Source organism: Eretmochelys imbricata, chromosome 1, assembly GCF_965152235.1.
Source record: "Eretmochelys imbricata isolate rEreImb1 chromosome 1, rEreImb1.hap1, whole genome shotgun sequence".
Lineage (NCBI taxonomy): Eukaryota > Metazoa > Chordata > Testudines > Cheloniidae > Eretmochelys > Eretmochelys imbricata.
The window spans coordinates 262,374,345-262,400,137 of record NC_135572.1 but is presented as its reverse complement, the minus strand read 5'-3'; the positions used below and the strand labels follow the sequence as shown (position 1 = coordinate 262,400,137).

General features: G+C 45.8%; 1 protein-coding gene across 1 annotated transcript in view; it reads left to right on the top strand.

Annotated features, from left to right (window-relative positions):
* The window catches only part of SYN3 (synapsin III), a 251,497-nt gene extending 227,316 nt beyond the window's left edge, over nucleotides 1-24,181 (top strand). Inside the window, exons 7-13 of the mRNA XM_077829109.1 lie at nucleotides 436-578; nucleotides 6,371-6,445; nucleotides 10,008-10,110; nucleotides 16,165-16,299; nucleotides 20,007-20,103; nucleotides 21,044-21,341; nucleotides 22,782-24,181. Of these exons, the coding sequence (XP_077685235.1) occupies nucleotides 436-578; nucleotides 6,371-6,445; nucleotides 10,008-10,110; nucleotides 16,165-16,299; nucleotides 20,007-20,103; nucleotides 21,044-21,341; nucleotides 22,782-22,914 (984 nt within the window). The 3' untranslated portion in view covers nucleotides 22,915-24,181. The remainder of the gene's footprint in view (nucleotides 1-435; nucleotides 579-6,370; nucleotides 6,446-10,007; nucleotides 10,111-16,164; nucleotides 16,300-20,006; nucleotides 20,104-21,043; nucleotides 21,342-22,781) is intronic.
* Nucleotides 24,182-25,793: the final 1,612 nt, after the last annotated feature.

Below are 25,793 nucleotides of genomic sequence, written 5' to 3'. Positions count from 1 at the left end.
TGGTCACTCCTGATTTTCTGTTCTCATCAGATGTTTAGTGGTAAGTAATAGGGTAAGAGTAATTTACATGCTTGGAATTAAGTTATGCTACAAAAATATAACAAATGCTTTTCTGGAGCATTTCAGCTGTGTAACTCCCATTAAGTCTTATGGGGAAAGCCCCATGGAACTCTTTAATCATAAGTAGATGTTCTTCTTACTGATCCCCCAGGGCTTGTACATCAAGGAGGGAGACATGCCAGTTGGCTAGGTATGTGTAAGGTTTGCCTGGATGAAGCATCCTTCTACCTACTGTCGTCCATGCTTCAACCTTACTCTCTTTATTGTTTAACTGTCATTGTGCTCTACTATTCATCCACTGAGCTGACCCCTCCTCACAGATATTCCTGTTCCTTTTGTGCTCGCCGCTCTTTGGCTGGATTTCGGCAATTGCAGGTAAAAGTTGAGAACCAGTACGACTTCCAGGACATGGCCAGCGTGGTAGCCATGGCAAAAACCTACGCCACCACTGAAGCATTCATCGACTCCAAGTACGACATCCGAATCCAGAAAATCGGCAGCAATTACAAAGCTTACATGTGAGTGTGTGCTCTCATGGCTGGGCTGGGGACGGGGCAGCATGGGGGGAAGGCTGTAATTGGAAAGAGACATTTTTATGAATGTGGTTTTAATTGGTGTCTGCTTTGGTCAGGAAGAGGTGGCTGATTTAAGTTCCTTGAAGAATAGCCCTGGTGTGCTTTCACCTCTTCTCCTCTGCCCACAGATAGCTGCTCCATAACTCACCATCAGCGCCTTATTCCCAGGCTGTAAATCTATCTGTACCTGTCTTCGAGCTCAGCCTTGGACAGGTACCAGGAGATAAGCTTTACTCCCCTATCATTGCAGTAACTTGCTTTCTAAAAGGTCCCATCTCTCCTGACCATATAGACAAATCCTCCATCTCTCAGCACCCTCTAGTGGGAACAGTCACCACAATCTTACAGCTTCAAGTGAAATATTAAAAACAAAGAGGTGGCCTATGTTACCACGTTGCATGCCCCACTTTGGCATGAGTCAGAGCCAATCCATGGAGTTTTACAGTGCAACTGACCCACCGCTACTATCCTTTAGCCCCCTGACCCAGGAAATTACTCATGCTGCTGCAGTGAGGTAACACCATCACAGTAAGAAACTGCCACTGAAATGGCGTGGTGCTAGATTATTAGTATTTTGTCATTTCTTATTAGTTATGAATATTTCTATTGCAGTAATGCCTAGGAGCCGTAGTCATGGACCAGGACCCTGTTGTACTAGGCACTGTATAAACAGAGAACAAAAAGAGAATCTCTGCCCCTGAGAATTTACAATCTAAGTATAAGACAAGAGACAGCAAGTGGGGACAGACAGACTGATGGAGGAGTACACGGATGAAATGAGCAACACTGGTCAGCATGATAGGCAGTGATCTTAGCGCACCAGCTGCCTAGCCAGGGTCAAGTTTTTTGTAGGCATCCTGGCAAAGGAGAGTTTGGAGGAAGGATTTGGAGGTGGATAAGGTATTAGTTTTGCAGGTGTTTACGAGGAGCTCCTCCCATGTGTGTGGGGCAGCATGGGAAAAAGCACAAACGTGCTTGTTTGAACAGTTAGCAAGTGGGCAAAGAAGGCTGGCATCCTGGAGCAATCAGAGGTGGGAGCTGATGTCTCGAGTTACAGGGGTTAATATGGGCATACAGCATAAAGGGTCCGTGAGGACTGCTGGGGCTGCTTAGATCAACACAGAGCATTACATGGGAGTATAGTCTCCCCAGCGGCAACTCCAAGTTCCATTCAATTTTTGGCCTCCTTCCCAGCTAAGACCATGTACGTACCTCACAATTACTAATTTGTTTGTCACAATGACTGTAGGAATAGTGATAAGGGTCAGAAAAGTGGTGACTAGTGAATTCACTATATGCTCCTGGCAAAAATTAAAAAGCACCTATCCCAAGCTCTAGTAGTGTTTGACATCAAGTAAAAATAAAGTCATATAAATAAATAAAACAGTTCATTTCTCCTCACCCCAAACCAACTGAACAAGAAACAGCAAATAATCTAACTAATCCAGAAGTACCAGCCCTTATCAAGCAGCAGAATTCTAGATAAGTAGATGGGTCTGGCAGCATGCGCTTAAGGGCACCAGATAGAATAAACATTGTCATACACTACTTAGCACCAGGATTATTGTTAGTCTAGGATCTGTGTTCCCAAAACCCCAGGCTGGAGCCCTGGTGCTAGCACGGTTACATGAGACAGACAAATGTATGTGCCCACTTACTTTGTAACTAGAACTGCCCAAAATCCCTGACCAGCATCCTAGCACAGAGGCAATTAGTAAATCAGAGAGATCTGGCCACTCTTTTCATGTCTGGAACTTCATGAGACACCCAATTACTTAGTGGGAAGGCAATGAGAGAAAATTAGTTTTAAATCTGACCCAGTCTATAATATTACAATCACCTAATTTTTCTAGCAGTGATGTCCAGGAAAAGCCTGACTCAAATGACTCAGAAAAGAAGTTTAAATGTCCTTTAAAATTCCCTACCTCACTGACCTACCTTATCTAATCAGAGAGCAAAAACAATACCATGTGACAAATGTGAACAGTCACACTAATAGCCCATCCCACACAGGAGCAAATTTGCAAGCAATTGTTTGCTAAATAAAATGGTTTCCCATGAAACATTTGTCGAACAGTTACAAATAGGGAAGAAATCAGTGAAAATCAAAGCCAGTTCATGAAGAGAGAAAAAGGCCAAATTCATTGAATGAATTGTTTGCTACAAAAGTTCCTTTGTCCTATTCATGGAGCCATTACTGGAAACGAGTTTGGGATATCTGTACAGCCATTCTCTGTTACTGACTGTTTCCTATGAAAGGTATCTGGTAATGGAGTTTATCCCAGTGCCAGACTGAAAATAAACTTTCTATGGGATAAACAAGTCCATTGAATGTCATATGAGAGAGGTGAGGCCATCCAGCCACTGACAATCAGGCCCTTGAAAGTGTTTCAAGTTGAGCACTCAAAAATGAAGGCATCCAAAATTACTGGGCTCTCTGGAACATCTTGGCCTTTAAGACTGAGAATATCAGTGTCTGCTGTAACATCAGTCAGCGAGAGGACTCTCTTGGTCTGAGTGCAATGGAATCAGTCCTCATGTTTTCATAACTGCCTCCCACACATGCAAAAATGCAAAAGCTCACTTCCTCCTGACTAAGGACTGTGTACACAGTTCTCTCTGGAATTTCTCGACTCTGCATCCACGATCTGACAGAGGGAGGATACTACAGAGTGACTATCTCATCCCTCCCCACCCCAGATACAAGTATACTTTCTTCCAACCCGTGACTGAGAGACTGAGTTCAGATTCCCATTGACTTTGGTGGAGTTACTGCAGATTTACACTGATGGTGAACACCTGCTTAGCCTATAACTAAAGCCACGCTGAAAACAACAAATAAATAGCCATGTGGCACATGCCTATAATTCCACTGAATGGATTTGGGTGACCTCATAATGCTTGTGAACCAGATAAGACTCAAGTAATAATTGTGAATCAGGGAAACCAACTGAAAGAAGTGACAAAAATTATATCAGCATCCCAACCAATGGACTGGAATGTTTGCTATGTTTTTTAAGGCTTGCAACCTGAGGGTTGTGTTGGACTGCCAGCTGCTTCTGAGTACCCCAGGTTGGTAGCAACAGTTGCCAAGAATACCCCTTGCCCTCTGCACTTAACAAGAGGGTTGTACCTTTTCTTTTAGACCTCACTCCTGATGTTCGTGCTTTTGTCCCCTTGCAGTTGAATGGATGCAGTGCACTCTGTGTGGGACCACAGCTTGTAATCCTCCAGAAACTGAGCTACAGTAGAATGGAATGGCCCAGTTATGAAGAGGTGGTTCACACAGTGAGCATATTACATCAGTGCTTCATGATTTGCACTGTCTAGTAGTTCATTTGCAGGTGAAATTTAAGGTGTTGGGCTTGACCTATAAAGCCCTACATGGTCTGGGTCCCTTTTATTCAAGAGGCCACCTCTATTTGTTTGACCGCCATGGCAATTAGGGTCATTGGAGGCATTCAAGCTAAGAACTTCTGGTATAAACAGTAGAGGTCTGGTGGCAGGGCCTTCTCGATGAGGAGCCCTTGGCCCTCAAATTCACTTTCCACCTTGGTTTGCCAAAGCCTTAATTTGGTGCCGTGCTGCAAGACTCACCTGCTCTCCCATGCTGGGAAGGGAGTGGATTTCATGAAGGTTGTGATGGAGCTTATGTTAATGGTCAGGACAGCTTTTGAGAAAGTCTCTTTTTAAGATGGTTCGGTTGTATTTTATATTTGACTGAAACTTTTGCTATGTTCTACATGAAGCATCTGGACTAGAACATCAGATTGGCTCAAACAAACAAACCAGATAAACCAACCACTGCAGCAAAGCTGCACTCTCTGGAGCTCCCCCACATGGAATTTCCTGGTATTACACCATAGTATAGCTGCTTTTTTGATGGGAAGAAAAGGAGTACTTGTGGCACCTTAGAGACTAACCAATTTATTTGAGCATAAGCTTTCGTGAGCTACAGATCACTTCAGCTCACGAAAGCTTATGCTCAAATAAATTGGTTAGTCTCTAAGGTGCCACAAGTACTCCTTTTCTTTTTGTGAATACAGACTAACACGGCTGTTACTCTGAAACCTATTTTTTGATGGGGTATCTGTTTACATATTCCAAATATTTCTTTTCAATGCTGATATTCCATCATGTTACTAATCTGAATCTGGGAGTTCTCATCACTGATGAGATTTTGGATGTCATCAATCACGCAGGGCAATTTTCTGAACCCACATATTACAAATAAAGAGCCGTTCCTACTGGAAAGCTGGGAAACACAATCCCAGAAAGGAGCGTAACTTAGCGAGACAGAAGGAAAGAGAGGCTGAGAGTTGAATACTGTCCTTAGGTAATGGAAAAGGCTCAGAAACCTCAAAGAGGGAGGATTCTGTTCTGTAAAGAAAAGGTCAGGCAGGTGAATGATTTTGATCATAGGACAGGAGAGTTTGTGTGTGTGATAACCAGTAGTACAGCCTGTGATAATATCTTACAACTAATACAGCACTTTCCTCCCCAGATACTAGTCTAAACCATACTCAGGAATCACTTCACCCCCTTCTGAGATGGATCCCAGGAGCCATTTAACAGTTTGCGGCAGCAGTACATATTAGGTTAGAGCAGAAAGTGAAGAAGGAGGCCATGTCTATTTGAAACATTTCTCAGGAAATTTTAGGTGGGCAAAATATAATGACCCAGCTTTGAATTTAGCCAGGACACCAGGTTTAACACCTCTGCTCTTGTGAAAAGTGCCTTGTGATCTTTAATGACCAAAAATGATCAGGACTTTTCTGCATTTCACTGAAAAGATTATGTCAGCAGCAATCAGCATCTCCCAACACCATGCTGCTACACTGGATCAGGACTGGTTCAGAAAAAAGAGTCCCACCCACTGAATCACCATGCATGCTTTCTTCAGCATAGGAGTGTTTCATGGGTGTATCAAACACACTGATGGGATAATATCTTACAACTAATACAGCACTTTCCTCGTAGTCGAAACCATACTCAGGAATCTTGTGAGATCTGGCAGAATTACAACACAAGGTGCTATCATTGCAGGCTGTGTCAAGTCTGCCTTCTTCCTAAGTGCAAAGAAATGAACTAGCCCAGCACTTGACAGACAAATACAGAGCTCAGAATTTGCCAGCAGCAGCATCTTCTGTTGAAGTTCACAGCCAGTTACAATGAAGGAGATTTGGAGCATTTTACAACCTAAAAAACCTTTGGGAGAAGTTGGCGGTTGGGTCCCAGAGCAGGCAGGTCATTGAGATTAAGAAAGAGGGCACAAACAGACAGACTTTCCAGGCCACCACTACAATAGAAGCCAACCTCAGAGAGTAGTTCATATCTGACTTTTATGTATCTTTTCAGTCACATCTTTGCCTGGAGAATTACATATGCTTAGATTCTACAATGCCGAGCGTAAGGTTAATGATCTCAGAGGCGTTTTACAGTCATCTCGGCTTTCCAGGATCTGATGTGTAAAAGGAGAAAAGTGTTCACAAGGCCACTACACATCACCCACCCAGCTGCAGAGAAAAGATGCCTCAAGGTTCTTAGTTCCTTGCTCCTAGTTTGAGTCTTTCATTTACTGGATGATCAGAATTTGTTGGGAGCACTGTGGACTGTAGGATTGGAAAGGACACCCAGCTGAATCACCCATATTCCCCACACACACTGAGTCAGGTGTGAAAACTACCTCTTTGGAGGAGTTGGTTTGTCATCCTGTGATTGGTTTGTTTTCCCAGGAGGACATCTATCTCTGGAAACTGGAAGGCAAACACAGGTTCTGCCATGCTGGAGCAGATCGCAATGACAGAGAGGTAAGGAAGAGAAGGGGCTTTCAAAAAAAAAAAAAAAAAGAGCAAAGCTGATACTGAAGCTACATCACTACTTAAGCACATGCTTAAAGCTAAGTGTGCTGTGCTTTGCTGAATAGGGATGAATGTAAACACATGCTTAAATACTTTGTTGAATAGGGGCAAAAGTGAGGGGTTGAAAGTGCTGGCTAAATCCAGGTATCCTGGTGACAAATCGGCTGCAAATTTAACTCCCCTACAAACACATGCATAAGGATATACACGTCTGCCACTGTGCTTAATTCTAACCTGCAGCACCTCTGCTATTTCTGTCCCGGCTGTTCCGGTGCATCTGGGTGCTCACCAGGAGCAGCCTCTGCTATTCCACCTCTGGGCATCTGAAAATTCTGTCTCGCAGGAGAAAGGGTGCTTGATGTGGAAGAATATCCATTAGGAAACCTGGTGAGACTGCCAGCCCCATTTCATTTGTGTCTGAGCTTGGATTTTGAACCCAGACACCCTCAAGCCTCCCTCCAGAATATACATGGCTCCCAAGAAACTGCCCTGTGGTACATGACCAGCATCCAGTAGCAGCTGCACATGAGTGGGCCTTGCAGCGCTTAGTGCATTAGCATGGGAATCCTGCTTAATTCACAGGGTTAATCCTGAGTGTAAACAGTGCATTCTTGCTGCCCTCCTCCTACACACAAACCCAGGGTGGGAAAGGGCCTGCTTACTGGAGTGCATTTATTGTGACTTTACAAGTTTCACAACTTTACAGATGATGAGGGGTGAAATAGCCTCCTATTCCAGAGAAGAGCAACAAAAATGATTAAAGGTCTAGAAAACTTGACCTAGGAGGGAAGACTGAAAAAATTGGGTTTGTTTACTCTGGAAAAGAAAAGGTCCAAAATATTGGACATGATAACAATTTTCAAGTACGTAAAAGGTTCTTCTTCTTAACCTCTGAGGATAGGTAAAGAAGCAATGGGCTTAAAATGCAGCAAGGGAGGTTTAAGTTGGACATCAGGAAAAAATTCCTAACTGTCAGTGTGGTTAAGCACTGGAATAAATTGCCTAGGGAGGTTGTGGAATCTCCATCATTGGAGATTTTTAAGATCAGGTTAGACAAACACCTGTTGTCAGGGATGGTCTAGATCGGGGTGGCCAACCTGAGCCTGAGAAGGAGCCAGAAGGAGCCAATGTACATTGCCAAAGAACCACAGTAATATGTCAGCCTCTCCACACACACACACCCCCGCTCCCAGCACCTCCCGATCAGCTGTTTCGTGGTGTGCAGGAAGCTCTGGGGGGAGTGGGAAGAGTGAGGGCACAGCAGGTTGAGGGGAGGGGTGGGAAGGGGTGGAGTGGAGGCAGGGCCTGTGGCAGGGCCAGGGGTTGAGCAGTGAGCACCCCCCGCAGCACACTGGAAAGTTGGCACCTGTAGCTCCATCCCCGGAGTTGGTGCCTATACAAGGAGCCGCATATTAACTTCTGAAGAGCCGCATGTGGCTTCGGAGCCATAGGTTAACCACCCCGGTCTAGATAATACTTAGTCCTGCCATGAGGGCAGGGAACTGGACTAGATGACCTCTCGAGGTCCCTTCCAGTCCTATGATTCTATGATTACCTCCTCTGAGGGTGTGTGGCTGCACTTGGTCTCCTCATTGAGGCAGGGAGTGACAAGGAAGGATTTATTAGTTGTATACACCATTTTCTTGTCCCATCCATATATGGCCTTGTATTCTTGCAGGTTCATCATTAGATCATGAAGATCAAGCTATAGGTGCTCTGGCTGCCTTCAAGATCATAGGCTCTTTTCTCCTTCTCCATTAGGTCTGCATAGGTAGCTTTGAGATCCTCGGTTTTCTCCTGTTTCAATTTCCAGCCAGTGTGAGAGTCCTGCTCGCAGATCTTCTGCTTTGAGATTTTTTTGTATTGAAATGGTCAGGACCACAGCACAGCTGCACAGAAGGAAAACCAGCAAAACTCATTCCCTCTCCCTGTTCCAACGTAGGGACAGCTGAGGGAGCATGGTCGCCATCATAATGCATCTCTTGTCATTCCCTCTCCTCTTCCAGTGCAGAGACAGCTGAGGGGGCACCCCATCGTACATCGCCTCCTGTTTCTGCCAGCTCATGTTCCTGTGGAAGGACAGCTGGAAGCAGGGGCTTCCATTATATAACACTTCCTGCTCTCACTCTGACACAGCAGCATATATTCAACAGGAGGGAAAGCAGTAATATTAAATGGATATACGGGTGATTGGGAACAGCTTGCAGGATGGTGATGTAGAGGAAACAAATGAAAAAGCCTATGCAGTTTGGGGCCGTATATTCAGAGACATCATGTCACAGAACAGAGAGGTAATAGCCACTCACTACAGAGCTCCACTCTGGCTCTCCACACCTAGAACATGCTGGCATCTCAGCGTCAGAAAGTTTTCCACAGGGGGGAATTCAGGGAAGAGCAATAAAAATTTCAGGGACTTTCTTCTGAGGAAAGATAAAATGAACTAAACATTTACAGCTTGACTAAGTGACACGTAAGTGGGGAGATTTGAGGTATGTAAATACCAGTGAGAGATAGAAATGATTTCATGTGGTTCAAGGGGATATACGTAGGAGTAGGGAGTTGATATGCAATGAAAGAAAATGTGGGCGTTCATCATGCAAGATCTCCTATTTCTTCCATCACCTGTAGAATAGAGGGAGGGGATGTCTCATCATGATAACTCTGAGTTGCTGTGAAGAGCATTCTGTGCACTTCCAGAGGCAGAGGGTCATCATCATCATCATCATCATCTTCCTATTACGCCTCTGGCGTTTAGGGCAGTGACGAAGCTCCTCCACTCCTGTCTGTTTCTGGTGAGTCTTTCAATGGTTCCCCAGCTGCGCCCCAGGTTTTTCAGCTCGGCTTCCACAGCCCTCGTTTTCGTTTGCCTTCAGATGTCCATCTTCTTGCTACTCTGGTGATGGAATCAGTTTCCATCCAAAGCACACGGCCGATCCATCTCCAACACCTCCTGGCAATGATGGTGCTCATATCCTCTTGGCTGCACTGTGTCAATAGATCTTGGTTTGAGATTGTTCTGGGCCAAAAGATATGGAGGATTTTTCTGAGGCAGGTTGTATGGAATGAAGACAGTTTGGACATGTCGTACGTTGTCATTCCCCCGCATTCTGCACTATAAAGTAGTGTTGAAAGTATGCAGCTCTGATAAATCTTGAGTTTGGTTTTGGTGTAGTATTTTGATGATTTCCAGACTGCATTTAAGCTCCTGAAGATGTTCCTGGCTTTATTGATTTTGTTCCGGATGTCCTGACTTGTTCCCACCGTCCTGGCTGATGGTGCTGCCCAAGTATGTGAATGTTTCTACTTTGGTGAGAACGTGATCCTCCATCCGTACTGGTGATCGTGAGGCAATATTAAAGGTTATGATATCTGTCTTATTGCGGTTGAATAAGGCAGAGGGTGGGGTGTCTATATTTGGTGGGAGGCTAAGAAAGTTGGCACCCTACTAGCATTATTTTAATCCTTGAGCAGCCAGATAATTCCCAGCAACATGTCTGTGTGGATTCTGCAGGTACAGACTCTGGGCGGACTCCTGCGCCGAGATGTTTGGAGGCCTCGATATTTGTGCCGTCAAAGCTGTCCACAGCAAAGATGGGAAGGACTATATCATTGAGGTGAGAGCTTGAGTGCCTGGAGGTCACACCTCCTGCATCCGAGTACGTCCACAAACACAAACCCTCCCACGCGTGCTGACATGCTCAGACAGTCAGACATACTCTAAGTACATGCTCTGCCCCTTGACCCAGTCATTTTCTCCTCACAGGGACCAGCATCATTTCAACTAATGTGCCCAAGCAACGACTCTCTGTGAGTCGCAACCAAATTGCCAGATACCTGTGAATGGGCTCCTGGGTCAATGTTAAGATTAGGAGTCAGGCTCAGGAGTCAGTCACAAGCAGGGTGCATGTCACATAGGAGCCGATGATGAATCGGATGGACCTAGAGCTGTAGGGAAGAGGACTATAAGTAGCGTGAATGAGCCTCATTGTCTTAATCAGACCCTGGATGTGCTCCTTAAAATCGTTTGCCCAGGCCTGCGTTTATTGAGCTAGCAGATAAGCAAGACAAGCCCGCAAGAGAGTTTGTGGGTTCCAGTCACACTGGCTGTGGTTGAGAAGGCAAGCGTTCAAAGTGATACCTCTCATGCCAGGGAGTTGAACAGGGGACTGGGACGGGTAACATGATCTGGGTCATTGGAACAGGACGGGTCATGAAAAGCTGGCAGGAAAATCAAATTGGAAACTCAAGAGCCACTCCGGGCGTGACCAAATCTGGCAACTGATCTAGTGTCCTCTGCTCCATGTGATGTTATTGGAAGTGAGGCTCAGCATCTGACCTGCTGTGAACTCCACCAACACAGCCCAGGCAGAGGAAGATGAGCAAAGCTGGCCTGCAGTTTCGTTCAAGGGTGCTGACACATTAGAAAGCTATGTGTGGGAGAGCACTCCCACCCACTGAGGCTTAGGAAGCTGATGAGAACCACATGAGCCTTACAGCGACTGCACATTCCAGTCTTGTGCATCTCCTCCTCAGGGACCAGGGACCTGTCAGAGGTCGTGTTATACAAGTGCTCTGCCAGCAATGAAAACATTAGCCTGCTTCTTCCAAATGGCAAGAGGGGTGCTGCTGTCATTCTGACTCCTCTGTGTAAGTTGTCAGGAGCTTTTAGTGGAGCTGCTCCTCTTCAAACCCTACCCCAGAATAGAGTCTTTTAAACTCAACATACTTCAGCCTGTGTGTGTGTGTACACACCTGCCCGTGTCTGGGGGAAGGTAAGAAGGTACACACACCTGCCTCTCTGAATGCATGGGTGCCTGCATGTACACACACATCTTCCTGTGTGGTTTTGTATGTGGGGTGGGGAGTTTGACCCATCTGCCTTTGCACGGGTATGTGTGTACATGTCTGCCTCAGTGAGTATGTGTGTGGAGGAGGACTGCATACCTGCTTCTGTGTATGACTTTGGGATGGGGGTGGGGTTGCATACCTGCTTCCATGTTTGTGTCAGAGTCGAGGGCACGCCCATAGACTTACACCCATTACCACATTGCACACACAGACAGAAACGCACACCTGAACACAAATCACCCTGTGATTCTACACTGAACAAAACACACAGGGTGAGGTCAGCTGATACAAATCAGGGGAGCCACGCTGATTTCAACTGAACTAAGCCAAATTACAGCACCTGAGAATCTGGCCCAGAGCATCTGCTATACCAGGGGTTCAGCAGGAGTTCAGATACCAGTCTGATGGGCACTGTATGGCAACATCACTGGAATAGAATAGAATAGAATAGAATAGAATAAAGCAAAGCTGGCACGTTTTCTACTTTATGCCAGTTCTGAGAGAGAAACTGAGAAGTACTGTAATTACTTTCCCCAGTCCAGTTCCTTGAGCGGGCTTCTTTTTTTGGCCAGAAGCTGGTGGATTGGTTGTTTTGTTGCGGGGGGGAGCCAAACAGCTGCATTTCACTTTGTGAGAAGGAAAATTTGCTGTGAAATTTTGCAAGAAATGACTCCAAAATTTGCTGAATGAATAAATAAATGGTAAAGTTTGCACAATGGCATGGAAGCAAGGAATGAATGTTCACAATGTGAAAACTGTTCCGAGAAACACTCACAAAATTAAAGCCAGCCAGATCTATGTCTTGTGAGATTTATGAGCATTGCTTATGGCAAACAGGGGCTCAGATTAGGAGCGAGGAGGTTGAGCGCAGGAAAGGAGGATTATGCCACCCGCAAATCTGACGTAATTCATATAAATTTATCGTCAACCTGATTTCCATACTTTTACTGTATTATTAGTTGAGCTCTCCATCTTTATTTGCCACATGGCATTGGGGTAGTTTCGCAGTACTTTAAGGGCTACGTTCAGAGGTAGAGTCACTTCCCTTGATTTCAGCGCTCTTCACTCACGTAGAGCAGCGCTGACTTTGATTCAGCATACTGGTATTTCTTTCTCTGCACTAAAGGGCTTTGTCACCCAGTCTGGCATTTTCAGAATGACTCAGCACCCCCAACTGAGACTAAGTTTTCAGAAGAGTTTCATTCCTCTTTAGGCACACGGATGAGTGGCCACATTTTCAAAGTTGCTCCGTGCACTGGGTGCATGCTGGGGGTCGTGCACTTGAAAATCTGGCCCGTTTTTGTGATCTAAAATAAGGCCACAATGATGAGTCATTTTACAGATGGCGGGGGTGAGTAAAATGATCCACAAAACTAAAGACCAATCAAAATTGGATTGACTTCATGTTTTTTATTCTTTTCTCATGGCTCTTGAGGCCAGCCGTGCCACATCTATTGCTATTGTAGAGCTCTGTGGATCTAGCCACATGCACTACGAGGACTCTACTGCTCTGCGTGATGGCCTGTCCAGCCTTTCACCATTGTCGTATCAACCCCTTTGATCTGTCGGATCATCTGTTTCCTTCCTTCCCTCCAATCATCCAACGCCTCGACACTCGCACACGAGAACATGGAATAACAAACCCAGCCTCCAGCTCTTGGCGTCAGATAGAAGGCGGGGAAGGGGTTTTCCTGGATCTCTTCTCTGCCTTGCCGCCTTCCGTTCCCTCTGAGATATCTTATCGAGCAACAGCAGCTGTGTCAAGAGACAGCCAATGACCTTGGGCAACTACAAAGGCAGGGTTTGTGTGTGCTGACATCTTCCCCTCTCCCTCAGCTGTTCTTTGGTCTCATTCTCAGGAAGAGATAAGAGGAATATGTTTGTATTTCATATAGTCCATCTGGGTGGTTTATCTCCGCATTATGGGGCCAGACTCTGATCTTGGCACCTGTATAACTCTGGAGTAGCTGCACTGACACAAATGAGAGCATCATTTGGCCCAGAAAACCTGTGTCCTTTCTTATCAGCTTCGTTTTCTCCATGCCTTAGTCAGTGATAGCCCCGGGTTTGGGCTCCTTCAACCAATACCACAGAAGTGAGCTGGGTCAGAAACCACAAAATAAGACATAGAGACAACCTAATGCCTGATGTTGCTCTTTGACTTTGATGGGGCTGAAACAGGATTAATTTCGCCCTAGATGTCTCCGTTTCTAAATTATACCCTGTCCTTTCGCTTCAGCCAGCATATCACATGCTGCTGCAGTAATGACGGGAAATAATTTCCAAGCTGAAGAAATGAGAGGTTTTTTTTAATACAGACCTATCACTACACAGTTATTTACACCAAGAGTTAGTGAGTGAGCAGATTACTTCACTGGATAATGGCTTGTTAAAGGGAACAATGGCACCATCTAGTGGTCAAAAACCATCCCTTTCACAGTAAATTAACAAGGTCAATGAAGTTGACATGGCTTTTCTACGTACGAGCTGGTGTCAGAATTGCCAGATGAAATGGGGATGCCTCGCGGAGCTACGTGCTAGCGAGACCCCCTAATAGAAGTCCGGTTAGATTTCAAGTCCAATGGTTTATAGTTCTCCCAGCCACACCTTTGTGGCAGCCAAACCTAGCTATCTCTGGACCCCAAGAAGCCTGTTCTACAAAGAAGCAGAGGAGATGACAGCAGAGTTGAACACCATTTAATGTATTTATCTGACCCCCTTCCATTTAACCTGCTCCATGCATACCCTAGACTGGAACGGGCAAACTTTTTGGCCTGAGGGCCACATCGGGTTTCAGAAATTGTATGGAGGGCTGGTTAGGGGAGGCTGTGCTTCCCCAAATAGCCAGGCGTGGCCCAGTCCACCCCCCATCTGACCCCCCCCCCCGCTTCTAGCCCCCTGACTGCCCCCCGGGACTCCTGCCCCCATTCAACCCTCCTGTTCCCCTCCCTCTGACCGCCCCAACCCCTATCCACACCCCCGCCCCCTGACCACTCCCCCCAACTCCCCTGCCCTCTATCCAACACCCCGGCCCCCTTACCGCACTGCCTGGAGTACCGGTGGCTGGTGGTGCTACAGCCACCCCGCCCAGAGCACCAGGACAGGCAGCCGTACCGCCTAGCTGGAGCCAGCCACGCCACCGCGCAGCACAGAGCACCGGGTCAGGGCAGGCTCGGCAGCTGCGCTGCCCCAGGAGCTCGCAGCCCCGCTGCCCAGAGCGTTGCGCCCTGAGGCTGCGGGGGAGGAAGAACAGCAGCAGAGGGGCTGGGGGTGAGCCTCCCAAGCTAGGAGCTCAGGGGCTGGGCAGGAGGGTCCCGTGGGCCGGATATGGCCTGCAGGCCATAGTTTGTCCTAGACCATAAATCAAGAAAGCAATGGATTTTGGTACCAGTCCTCTTCTCATCAGATTTTCAAAATTAAAGCTGTCCACAGGCATAGCTTCGGGATTTTATATAAGTTCATATGTAACGAAACTAAAGTGAAGACCAAATTAAGGAGAGTTGAACAGTTACTCCATTAATAAGTCACCTCTATGTCAGATGGTCAGGTTGGAACTATCTGTTGATGAACTGACGACACAAACAGACTTCCTTAAACCTACCTATAGAAATGTGTGCAGAACATTCTGCTTAATAGTAATAATAATAATAATAATAATAATATCTAGGTCTTACAGAGTGTTTTTCATCAGTAGATCTCAAAGCATGTTACAAAGGAGGTCAGTGTCATTAGCCCCATTTTACAGCTAGGGAACCTGAGACACAGAGGAGGAAGTGACTTACCCAAGATCACCCAGCCAGCCAGTGGCAGAGCTGAGAATAGAGTCCCAGTCCAGACTGTATGCTTGGAACTCTAGTGGGGCAGACTTGAGGTTGCAGTTGTTATCTGAGTGTGTCAGTGCCTTATCTAACAAATGCAAACTTTAATGCTGCATTTCCTGGATTTCTAAAGTTTAATTGTCTTAAAAGGCACTAACATTCTGGTAGGTTAATAAGCACCCCCAACTGAACCTTAGCTTCACCATAATGAGGTGCTTTGTATGGGGCTTGGTTAATGTTTGTAAAGCTGTTGGGATACGACAAACAACTTTGATGATTATGGTGGTGTTTCAGGGGTGGCATACAGTGTGGGTCTCGCCCTTTTTAAGACTGTGGACCCCTTCAAACCTTTCCTTCCTCACCTTCCCTGTGGTAATTGTAGTGTGTGTTTACATGGCAAAGTAATGTCAGCACTGCATAAAGGAGACCAGCTGAGAGGAAGTTTACTTTCATGGCATGGGTGCTGCTGTTTTGAGACATCCTGTCTATTTTGTGCCTGTGTTGTTTATTTCCTTATTTCCTGTAGAGCGTTGCATTGATTAATACCAGCTCTTCCCTGGTTGCCTCTAGTCCCCCTTGCACTAATCTGCACGGGTCTCTTTGCGGTTTGTTTCCTTTCTCCTTTATACCTGGAACCCTTCGGAGCATCATCCACAAATATCACCACAGTTGAACTCCAGAGAAACACCCATTAATGAAAGACATTCAATCAGCCTTTTTGGGTGTAGGAAGAAACTAGTTTGATTAAAAAAAAGTCTCTAGAAACCCGTATCAAGCCTAGGCCTGGGCTCCAACTGGCAGGAGGCATCGTTTCTCAAAAACTGAGATATGCACCAGCCATTGTGATAGGCAGCTCCCTCCACTTCAGGATGTGGGCAAATGATGGGAATAGGTGCCTGGGGAGGTAGTAACACAACGGAGCTTGGCATCCAATTGAGTGTCTAGACCTGCCTCTGTCACTAGGAAGCCCCCTTAATAGCTGCCCTTTCTCTCTCTGTGCAGGTGATGGATAGCTCGATGCCCCTGATAGGGGAGCACGTAGAGGAGGACACACAGCTCGTAGCTGATCTGGTTGTCTCCAAAATGACTCAGCTTCTTGTGACGGTGGGATCTACCCCCTCACCTCCAAGGTCTTGGGTAAGTGTGGATGGAGCCATTCAGAAAAGCAGGTGCTTTCTCAAACCCCAGTGAGTGTTCAGCCAATCATGTACCTCAGTGGATTGAATGTTCTGGTGCTGTTGGACAGAGATGTCACCCCATACAAAGTATTGGATGATTCTGCTGTTACTGTTGCACGGGTAGCTCTTCCATAAACCCTTCATGGGTTGTCCCTGAGCAATGTCTCTCTTCATATTACCATGGCATCACATTCTCATTCAGCTTATCCACCACACACATATACCCTGGGCTTTTTTGGCTGGGTACAGACTGTGACCAAGACTGCAAATTTTAAAGAGAAGCATCATCAGAGACAAACACTGTAGAAGTTTGGCGAGAGGTGGACTCACAGAGTGGGCAAGGAATGGCAGCAGAAAGGGCAAGCGTAGGAGCATCTCCTGCTCACAAATGTCCAAGCAGTATGGGGCAGCTGTTGCTATGGCGACTCAGATTGGGTGGCATGATGGCAGGCAATAATATGTTGAGCTAGGCACCCTTGTAGGTGACAGCAGTGAGCTGATGTACTGTGGACTGGGGAAGAGGGGGTTAGAATCAGTTTAAAGACACGGCATCCAATAACTTCAGTAAAGAGCAGTCAGACCAACCTATGCCAGGGAGAGTCTGGAGGGATCATAACCCTGTCCCTCCCAGGGGGAATTAAGTCTGAGAGCTTCTGCAGGGTTTATAAAGAAAACTTATCCCCCATCTCTGCCCACAAAGAATGGGCAGATTCTTAGCTGGACCCCAGCAATACATGACTCGGTAGCCTATAAAGCCAAACAATGTGGCTTGTTCACTGCTGATGGAGCCCCTGCTACTCTTAGGGTCTCTGCTCCCATGAGTGAATATTAACATGAGTTCTGTGTGCATGTTGAGGAGACTCTGGAACTCTTTATAGTTTGGCTGCAACTCTCCATCCCCGCTTGACAGGATAGCAATCCCCACGATTGAGTTTATTCCAGCCTTTGCCTCTCTGGTGAAATCTGGTGCATCCCAAAGGGAGCCAGTGAGGCTTTCTGCCACTGTTAGGCCCTTCTCTAATGGCATCCCTGCTTCTTCAGAGAGACCCTGTGTCTCAGCCACCAGTCCCTGAAAAGAAGACCTGGCTGATGTTGCCGTTCATCAGAGCCCATCATTTCTGCTTTTAAACTGAACAGTAGGCCTCATGTTTAGTGCGCCCGCCTCACCGCGCACTCACCCCAGGCTGAGTACTGAATCCACCTTATTTTAGAGCAACATTTGCCAATGGCAGTTTTGAATGACTGAACCGCACCATGGCATGACATACCAGGGTTTAAATAAAAACATCTGTGAATATGAGTACTGTTTTTAAGCCTATAGCAGGAACCCCGGGAGGAGGGATTAGAGAAGAGTCAAGGCAGTAAAGTATTAAGTAAGACTTTCGTTTTAATAATACTTCTTCCCCTTTTCCCCTGAAGCTGTCAGTTGGTTCTTTATATAGGGAGGAACCCCTGTTGGATAGTCGTTAGATGGAATTAAAGATACATTATTAACTGTCTTTTTGGGGAAAGAGAAAAAGTTAGTTAAGATGGTCTGGAGCTGTTGCTGCTAAAGTCCAGTCCTTCTTTGTTTAAGACAAAACAAGACAATCACACAACAGAGGAGAGAAAAGAACAGTAAAGATAGAAAATGCAGCTTCTGTGTCTGGTGCTGCCTTTCCCTTGCACCCTTGCTGCTGGGAAAACACAGGCACAGCACATGGTCTGATCAGCCACGCTGAGATCTGGCAAACTATAGCAGTCTTCGGCTCTTTAAAGTATTGCTTGTGGCTGCCTCTCCGGTCCCAGGCTCATAACAGTGTTGCGAACGGAGGACTTGTCTGGGATGGCTAAGCCAGATGCTTATTAGACAGAAAGCAGAGAGAAAGGAAAGAGCAGAAATAAGGTAGGGAAAGAAAATGAAACACAGAGGAGGGGTGACAGCAGGAACCCAAGTCTCATATCCCAGGTGTTGTTCAGGATTTGGCTGAAGCTGGTAGCAATGTCACCTGATTCCCTCTCTTTGGCCCGGTGTAGTCAGGCTGCCTTTCAGGAACAGGACAACAAAGGCCCAACAGTAACGTGGTGGATCCCAGGAGACTTTGGGAGTGGCAGCCACAGTGACAAAGCTCAATCCTTCCAGCCCACACATCCGGCCCCCGTCCATTTAGTGACTCCAAAATGAACACTGTCCAAGATGGGTTGGCAACCACATCCCAGTAACATTAACTAATTAAAACACACGTCAGTGATTTCAACCATAAACATTTCTTCCCATTTCTAGACTCGTTTAGCTCCTTGTCATGCCAACCCATGACTTTGCCAGGAGCCTTGAAGGCCCCTTAACATAGTTCTTTTAACCTAAACAATCCAGTTTGGACCAGTCTATTTGTCTCCAACTTTGCTGACTTTCATAAACAATTTTATGTAACAGGCTGTGTTAGACTCTTGTTACCTTGGACAGCTTAGAGTACAGGCCTCTGCACAACAGTCCCGTGTTGTTTAAACTGTTTATGAATGATCAGAAAAGGAGAGTGAGCAGAGAGATAGCAAAATTAGAGAGGACTGGGAGGAACTTCAGCAAGACCTAACCAAGCTCGGTGAATGAGAAACACAATGGCAAACGAAATTCGATGTTGATAAATGCAAATTAATGCACATTGGAGGGGAAATTTTAAACTACTTATTTTAAATTAACTGTATCAACTCAACTGGCCTCATGGTAGACAGCTCAGTGCAAACCTCTGCTCAGTGCACAGCTGCAGGCAAAAAAATCAAACAAGTTGTTAGGATTCATAAGGAATGGGATGGTGAACAACATGGAGACTATCCTAATGCCTTTATACAAATCAGTGGTACAGCCTTATCTGGATATTGTTTGCAGTATTAATCACCCCATCTGAAAATGGATAGTGAACAACTAGAGGGGGCTCAGAGAAGAGCGGTGAGAAAGATCCAGGGCCTGGAAACACTCTCCTGGGAAGAGAGACTGAAATGATGAGCTTGTTCTCCTTAGAAAGGAGACAAATAAGAGGTAACATAATAAAAATATATAAAATAATGGTCTAGAGAAGATAGATTTGGAACATCTATTCTCCCTGTCTCTTAGCAGAGAACAAGGGGCATTCAATGAAATTAAAAGGTGGGAAATGAATCAAAGGAAATAACTAGACTGTGGTATTCACTGCCACAGAAAGTCATTGAGACCAAGAACTTGATAAGATTGAAAAACGGATTGGACATTATAGGGATGTCAGGAATTTCCAGAATTATAATTAATCGACAATCCATGTGGAAGGGATATTAAACCTCATGGCTTAAGCCAATTTCTAAGTATTAGAAATCAGGATGAGACCTGATAACTCCACACCTGTTTAGTGCGGGGTTCTTACATACTTCTGCCTTTGAAGCATCTGGTGCTCGCAACTGGGCTAAATGGGCCTCAGGTTTGATCCAGTCTGGTAATTTGTAAACCCACTTTTAAAAAATGTAACTCTGCAGTCATTCTCTTCTAGCTAAGAGTTTCCATGCTTTTTCCTACTCAGTTCTCCATCAAATACCATGGAACCTTACAGGCCTTATGCTGCAGTGGCAGAGTGTGTGTTGAAAACACCACAATATTCAAAATTCTGTCATCCCTAGGCTTCTCCTTTTGAACACGTTCTGACTGTAATGATTTTTTTCCAGCCTCAACAAGTCCAGCCTCAGTCAATGAAATCACAGACGCAGCCTCAGCCTGGACCCCAGCTTGGGCAATCATCCCAACCACGGCCACCTCCTCAAGGTACTGTACTCTAGGACCTCTGGCAAAGGAAACCTAGACAGTTCATTCTGGGATTCGATTCAGACTGTACACAGGAATCTCTTCACCCGTCACTGAAATTGACAGGCAGCCAGCGTGGCAATAAAATACAGCAACTGTTCAACAGTGCACAGTAACATCACACAACAGTTCAGAAAAGGCAGTCAAGAAGAATAGCATCTCCAGTGGAAAATGCAGGTAGAATTGAGCTCAGCAGAATGTAATTGCCCAAGCTGGAATTTGGTCAAGACATTGGGGTAACACTTTTACTCATGTACAAGAGTACATGAGATCTTTAAAGACTATTATCTTTACTCTCTGAAACAGTGTATGTCTATTTTCACTTGCTAGGAGCATCGTTTTATGTGACTTTAGGATGGCAGAAAAGTCAGGCTTTGCTCTGAGGGTCTCTCATCCAAAAATGCTGAAGCATCCACCCACTGATCATGTTATAATATAGAAACATGGATGGTGATGTGGCATACGAGTCCCTCATAGTAACTATCCAGGGAAGGTGCTGTTGACCCAAACTTCCATTTTCTGTGGAGAGAGCTAGTTCTCCCATTGATTCCAACCTTCCACCCCAACAATTCAGGCTCCCACACAAGACTCAAAGACAAGAAATGGTGACAATCACATGGAGAACTAAGGCACGCTGAGACAGCTTTACCTGGGAGAAGGATGGCAGGGTTCCCTTGGTGTTAAGAAGGCAAAGAACTGTACAGCAGCAACTCTGTAGATATGGGCATGTTGCCACAGACCAACAGGTTAATGGCATCTAGTGTCCATAACAAATATTTTTCCTTAGCTCTCCGCATGGAGCGAGTCTGAAATGTTTCTCCTTTCACTACAACCCGTTCCCCCACGCAGCTGCTCCTTGTTTAATGTGTCTTGTGCACCTTTGTGTCCATGTTCCCTGCAGGGGGTCCACGCCAGCCTCAGGGATCTCAGCCTCCACGGACTGGAGCACCTCCACAACAACGGCTCTCTCCTCAGGGCCAGCAGCCCCAGAGTCCCCAGTCTAGCTCACCTCAGCAGCAGAGGTCGCCTGGATCCCCACAGTTAACACGATCTTCCACTGGAACCTCCCCAGTCCAGGCCTCCAGGCCAGGCATCTTTCCACCACAGCAGCCTAGACCCCCTGCCCAAGGACGGGCTCCTGCTCAACAAGGCCTTGGTGAAACAGCCAAGCAGCAGGCCTCCCCACATCCACACCTGAAGTAGGTGCCCTTTAAGCTAACAGATTTGTAGATCTGAAAAAGATGTCTTTAAAAGCATCCTGGCTTAGTACATAGGCCAGGGCCTGGCTGATCCCTTGTTGCCAGGCAACAGCATTCTTCAAGACTCAGGGCTGGGCAACAGTGACTTAATTGGTACAAGTGCCCCTGTGCTGATGCTCTCCATGGAATTGGCCTTGGCAGATCCTTGGGCCACATGAGTGTTTTTTCAGGGAGAGCGAGAGATCCTTTGCATCTCTGAGATTTCACATTTTTTCTCTCACACACACACACACACACACATTCTTTCTCCTTGTCCCCTCCTGCAAGGCACAGCTGCCATCCTCCCAGTCAAGGAAACACCATGACTGTCCTGTCATTGACCAGAGGACTTGATGTGAATCACACCTTCACTCTCCCCTGGGGTTAGGCTCTGCATAAACCTTTGTTGCCCCAAATTTCCAAGCATTTGTAGTGAGGCTGGGAGCACTGCTATAAAGAGGGATCCAGATGGCCACAGCTTTGCTAAGTACCATGTCAGAGCAAAGCATGGGGTGCTCAAAACCCAGATGGCCACTAGTGCTCCCTGTGTTGGGACCACTAGTGGAGCTGACCTGGCACTAGCAATGGTGGGGGACTCCCTAGTGTAGACAAGGCCTGAAGGGCTGGGTGAACCGCTAATTCTGCCACCTGCAGATCAAAAGACACGCTTGGGTTTCCTGCATAATGAACCATTGGACCATTAGTCTGGCCTCAACAGCACTCATAGCCTCTGGCAGTGGAAAACTGAGACCTTGGAAATTAAGATGGGTCTCTGCTATAGCTGTGTGGAGCACTAGGCTGGCATCCATAATCATCTCTTCTCCTGCCAAGGGTGCAGCTGGGACCTTTGCTTTTCTTCACATACTGGATTTGCATGTTTCTTGAGGTTTGTAAACAACAGACGTTCCTTTGCTTGGGCCTTAGCTGTAATGTATGTATTAAGTACCTCTGGTGAGGAAGTCACAGAACACACAGGCAAGGACCCTAGCTGGGAAGTGTATGGTATCATAGACATTACTGAAGATGACCTGGTGCTCAGTCCAGCTCCCGTTGTATTCAATGGAAGACTTTCCATTCACTTTAATGAGAGTTGGATTTGGCCTCTAGTCCATTGTGATAGCAGATAGCCACATGGAGATTTGTAAAAATGCTAGTATTGAAAACCTTGCCTCAATCTCTGCACACCCCAAACACAGCCTGAACTGTGAATATCAGAGCCATCAGCCTCCAAACAGGGCTCAGGTGCCTTCTCAACCTATGGAGACACCCCGTATCTGCCCTTGAACTTGTCTGCTGCATTTGCAGCATAGCATCAATGACGAGCTTTGAATTGCCAACTTCCCCTCCCCAAATGAATCCAACATCAGTCTTTCTCTGCATGAATGTCCCTTTCTGTTTCAGCAAATCCCAGTCCCTGACGAACACCTTCAGCATATCTGAATCATCACAACGGGGAAATGCCAACGAAGATGAGGCAAAAGCTGAAACCATCCGCAACCTGAGGAAGTCTTTTGCTAGCTTGTTTTCTGATTAACATCCCTGGAGTCAGATCAGTGCTTTTATTAGTCCACTCTTCATATCAACCTACCCAATGTTATTGTGGAATTTACTCATTGGTACCTAATGGTTCATGCAAAATCTGGGAACATAATCCTTCAGGCTATCTTTTCTAAATGGGTTTTGCCAGAAATTAGTTAGCCCTAGATGTTTTAATTTTAAGGGTTAGTCCAACATGGGCCAAAAAAGTGACTATGTAAAAATGGCACTTTCTCACTTGGTAGATCTGCTTTGTGTGCATAGTTAGTAAGATCTGCCTACTTGAGTGACCTGAAATAATTTCAAAGTACTTTTTACTGCTATCACCCCTTCCCAAGCCAACAAAGCTATTGGGGAGCAAATTAGATTCCATTTTGGCTTGCGCATTATTAACAGAATGAATAACTAGGTTCCCATTAAAGACTCTTTATTCTCATTGAGGCTGACCCAAAAGGAACAGAGTTTGATTTCTGATGCAAATGTGCAGAGACAGAAGTTAAAATAAACATCTATTTACTTGAGTGAGCATGTTTGATCTGGAAATCATGAAGACATAATGAATTTGGAACCTCATAATGCTAGTTTTACAGAGTCACTTTTCTGAGCAGAACTGTATTTCAAGTAAAACTCGGTATCAGCTGTCAGTGAGTCCCAGAGATCATTGAAGCATTACGTTGAAATATTATGTTGGATTTCTGCTCTGCTCAGGGCCATCTTACCAGTAGCAATTTAAATGTGTCTGTTTCATGCTTTGAGGCTATGTTTCCTAGTTTCTTGATTTCTATGATTTCTATGATTCCTAGTGTTTCTTGATTTCTGGGAGAAAGGTATCATGTTCTAACCCTACAGCCATAGCTCAAAAATAAACCAGAAAATAGGACTGCCACACAACTTGAAAAAATAGATAATTTATGTTCAAATATAGTTCACACAAACTCCAGATAAAATCCATCCAAGCTGCTAAATCTGTATAATCTGACTTGGTTGCATCTGGCTAAGTGATCCCCATGAGGCAAGATTAATTAGTAGCAGAGTTTGAGGTGTTCGTACCATTATGAGTCTTCCATGCTACAGAATGGAGAGAGCCATGGGGTAAACTCCCGGCCGCACTTAAGTCAAAGGGAGTTTTTCATGGACGTAAGTGGGGCCAGGACTTCACCCATGGAGTCAGTGCAAGGTGAGAGACCTGTGACTGGATGGCTTCCCCCTGGAAAACTATCACTTGGGAGAGAGAACAACCAGTAGAGCCTGGTGACCCCCCCCAAAGTGGGATGACAATGTGTGAAGAACTAGTTTACAGCTGGAGCCATGATGTGTCTGATTGCCTACTCTTTTTATTAACTGCCCCAAGGAATCTCCCCTGGGGCAGGTTATCAGTATTACAGGTACCCCAAAGAATGATTTTTCTGGAGAACTCGTAAAGGTGGCAGAAGGACCAATAATTGAACCATTGCCTGCTGTGCTTTCCCTCGTGGCATGTGACAATCTAAATCAGGGGTGCGTGCAACTAGCTTGGGACTGAGCCATGACAAAAATGAGAGTGACAGAAGCTATATAAATAGCTGGACATTAATGACTGCTGCTAGGAAAATTTACCCCAGCTGAGGCTCTACTCCTTGGAACAGGAGCAGTTCAGTTTACAATACACCTGATGCGAGTGTGGTATTTCCATCCCACCAATCTTATGCACAGGAAGGGAGGCCCGGTGAACCCCAGTGAGGAGGCAGATGACACAGAAGACATTTCTGCTAAACTTTCCTTCTGGCTCTATCTAGTAGTGTTGTACCAATCCTCACATGTAACTTTAGGGCTGGACCCTTGAGCCCATGTCCCCTTGCAGCACACCAGGAAGTTCCTGTTTGGGGCTGGGAGAGGACATTGTATGGATATCAAACACATTTCAGTGTGCAGCTCTGCCTGTGGTTTAGTGCTTTGCTGTAAGCTGAAATGGGAACAGAACCCCAAAGTAGCAAGAAAAACAGCAGGCTGGACATCTTGGATTTTACACCAACATGGGAATAAAGCCAGACAATTCCTGCACACCACCAGTAATAACTGTCACTACAGCACAGCCACAGGGCCCCAAGACAATCAGCTCCCAGGGACTATCCTGACTGGGTCTTTGTAGATGAAATGTCTTTGGCGAGCTGAGTGCTTTCCAGCATACCACTTTTTCTAGGTGGGGAGGTTTTTTGGACCAATGAATTATGTCTGTAGGTTAATACTGAAGGAAAAAACCTCCTGATTTATCGTTTTCCTTCTGTGCTTCTAGATCTTCCTTCCGGCTTTGCTAAGTGGTGAAACACACAGCACTATAACTACAAGTTACTGCTCCTGTGCAGGAGCGAGAAAGTGGCACGTGCTGCTTTGCAGTCTCCAGGCGCAATAAAGGGTGACAAATGGCCTTGAATTGCCATGAGCACACACTGTACCAGTGGCAAAAGCCACAGGTGATTTAACAGGCTCCATTTTGTGGAGAGGAGGTAGTGCAACTCTGGTGTGGGGGGGAGGTATGTGTTCCTTCTTTACACACACACCCCAATTCTTAGGCTCTTTCCTTTCTATCTAGGCTTTTCTAGAGAGTAAATGTTTCCAGGGTACATCAAAGAAAAGGGCTCACTGCCAGAAAGCTCAGCTATTCCACCCCCACTTATAAACCAAATAACTTGTTTTGCTTCCTCTTTCCAGCACTGTCTATGCAAAACTGAAATAACTAGGAGACTGGTCTGGCATTGCACTTCAAATCAACCCAAAGCGGTCACTGTACCACCAATTGGAGCACTTGCTAATGCTGCTGCTCAGAGCAGCAGCGTTTACTTTCCACTGTTTACTACTACAAGCTAACAGCATTGACTTTATGCCAAAGCGACTCATCTA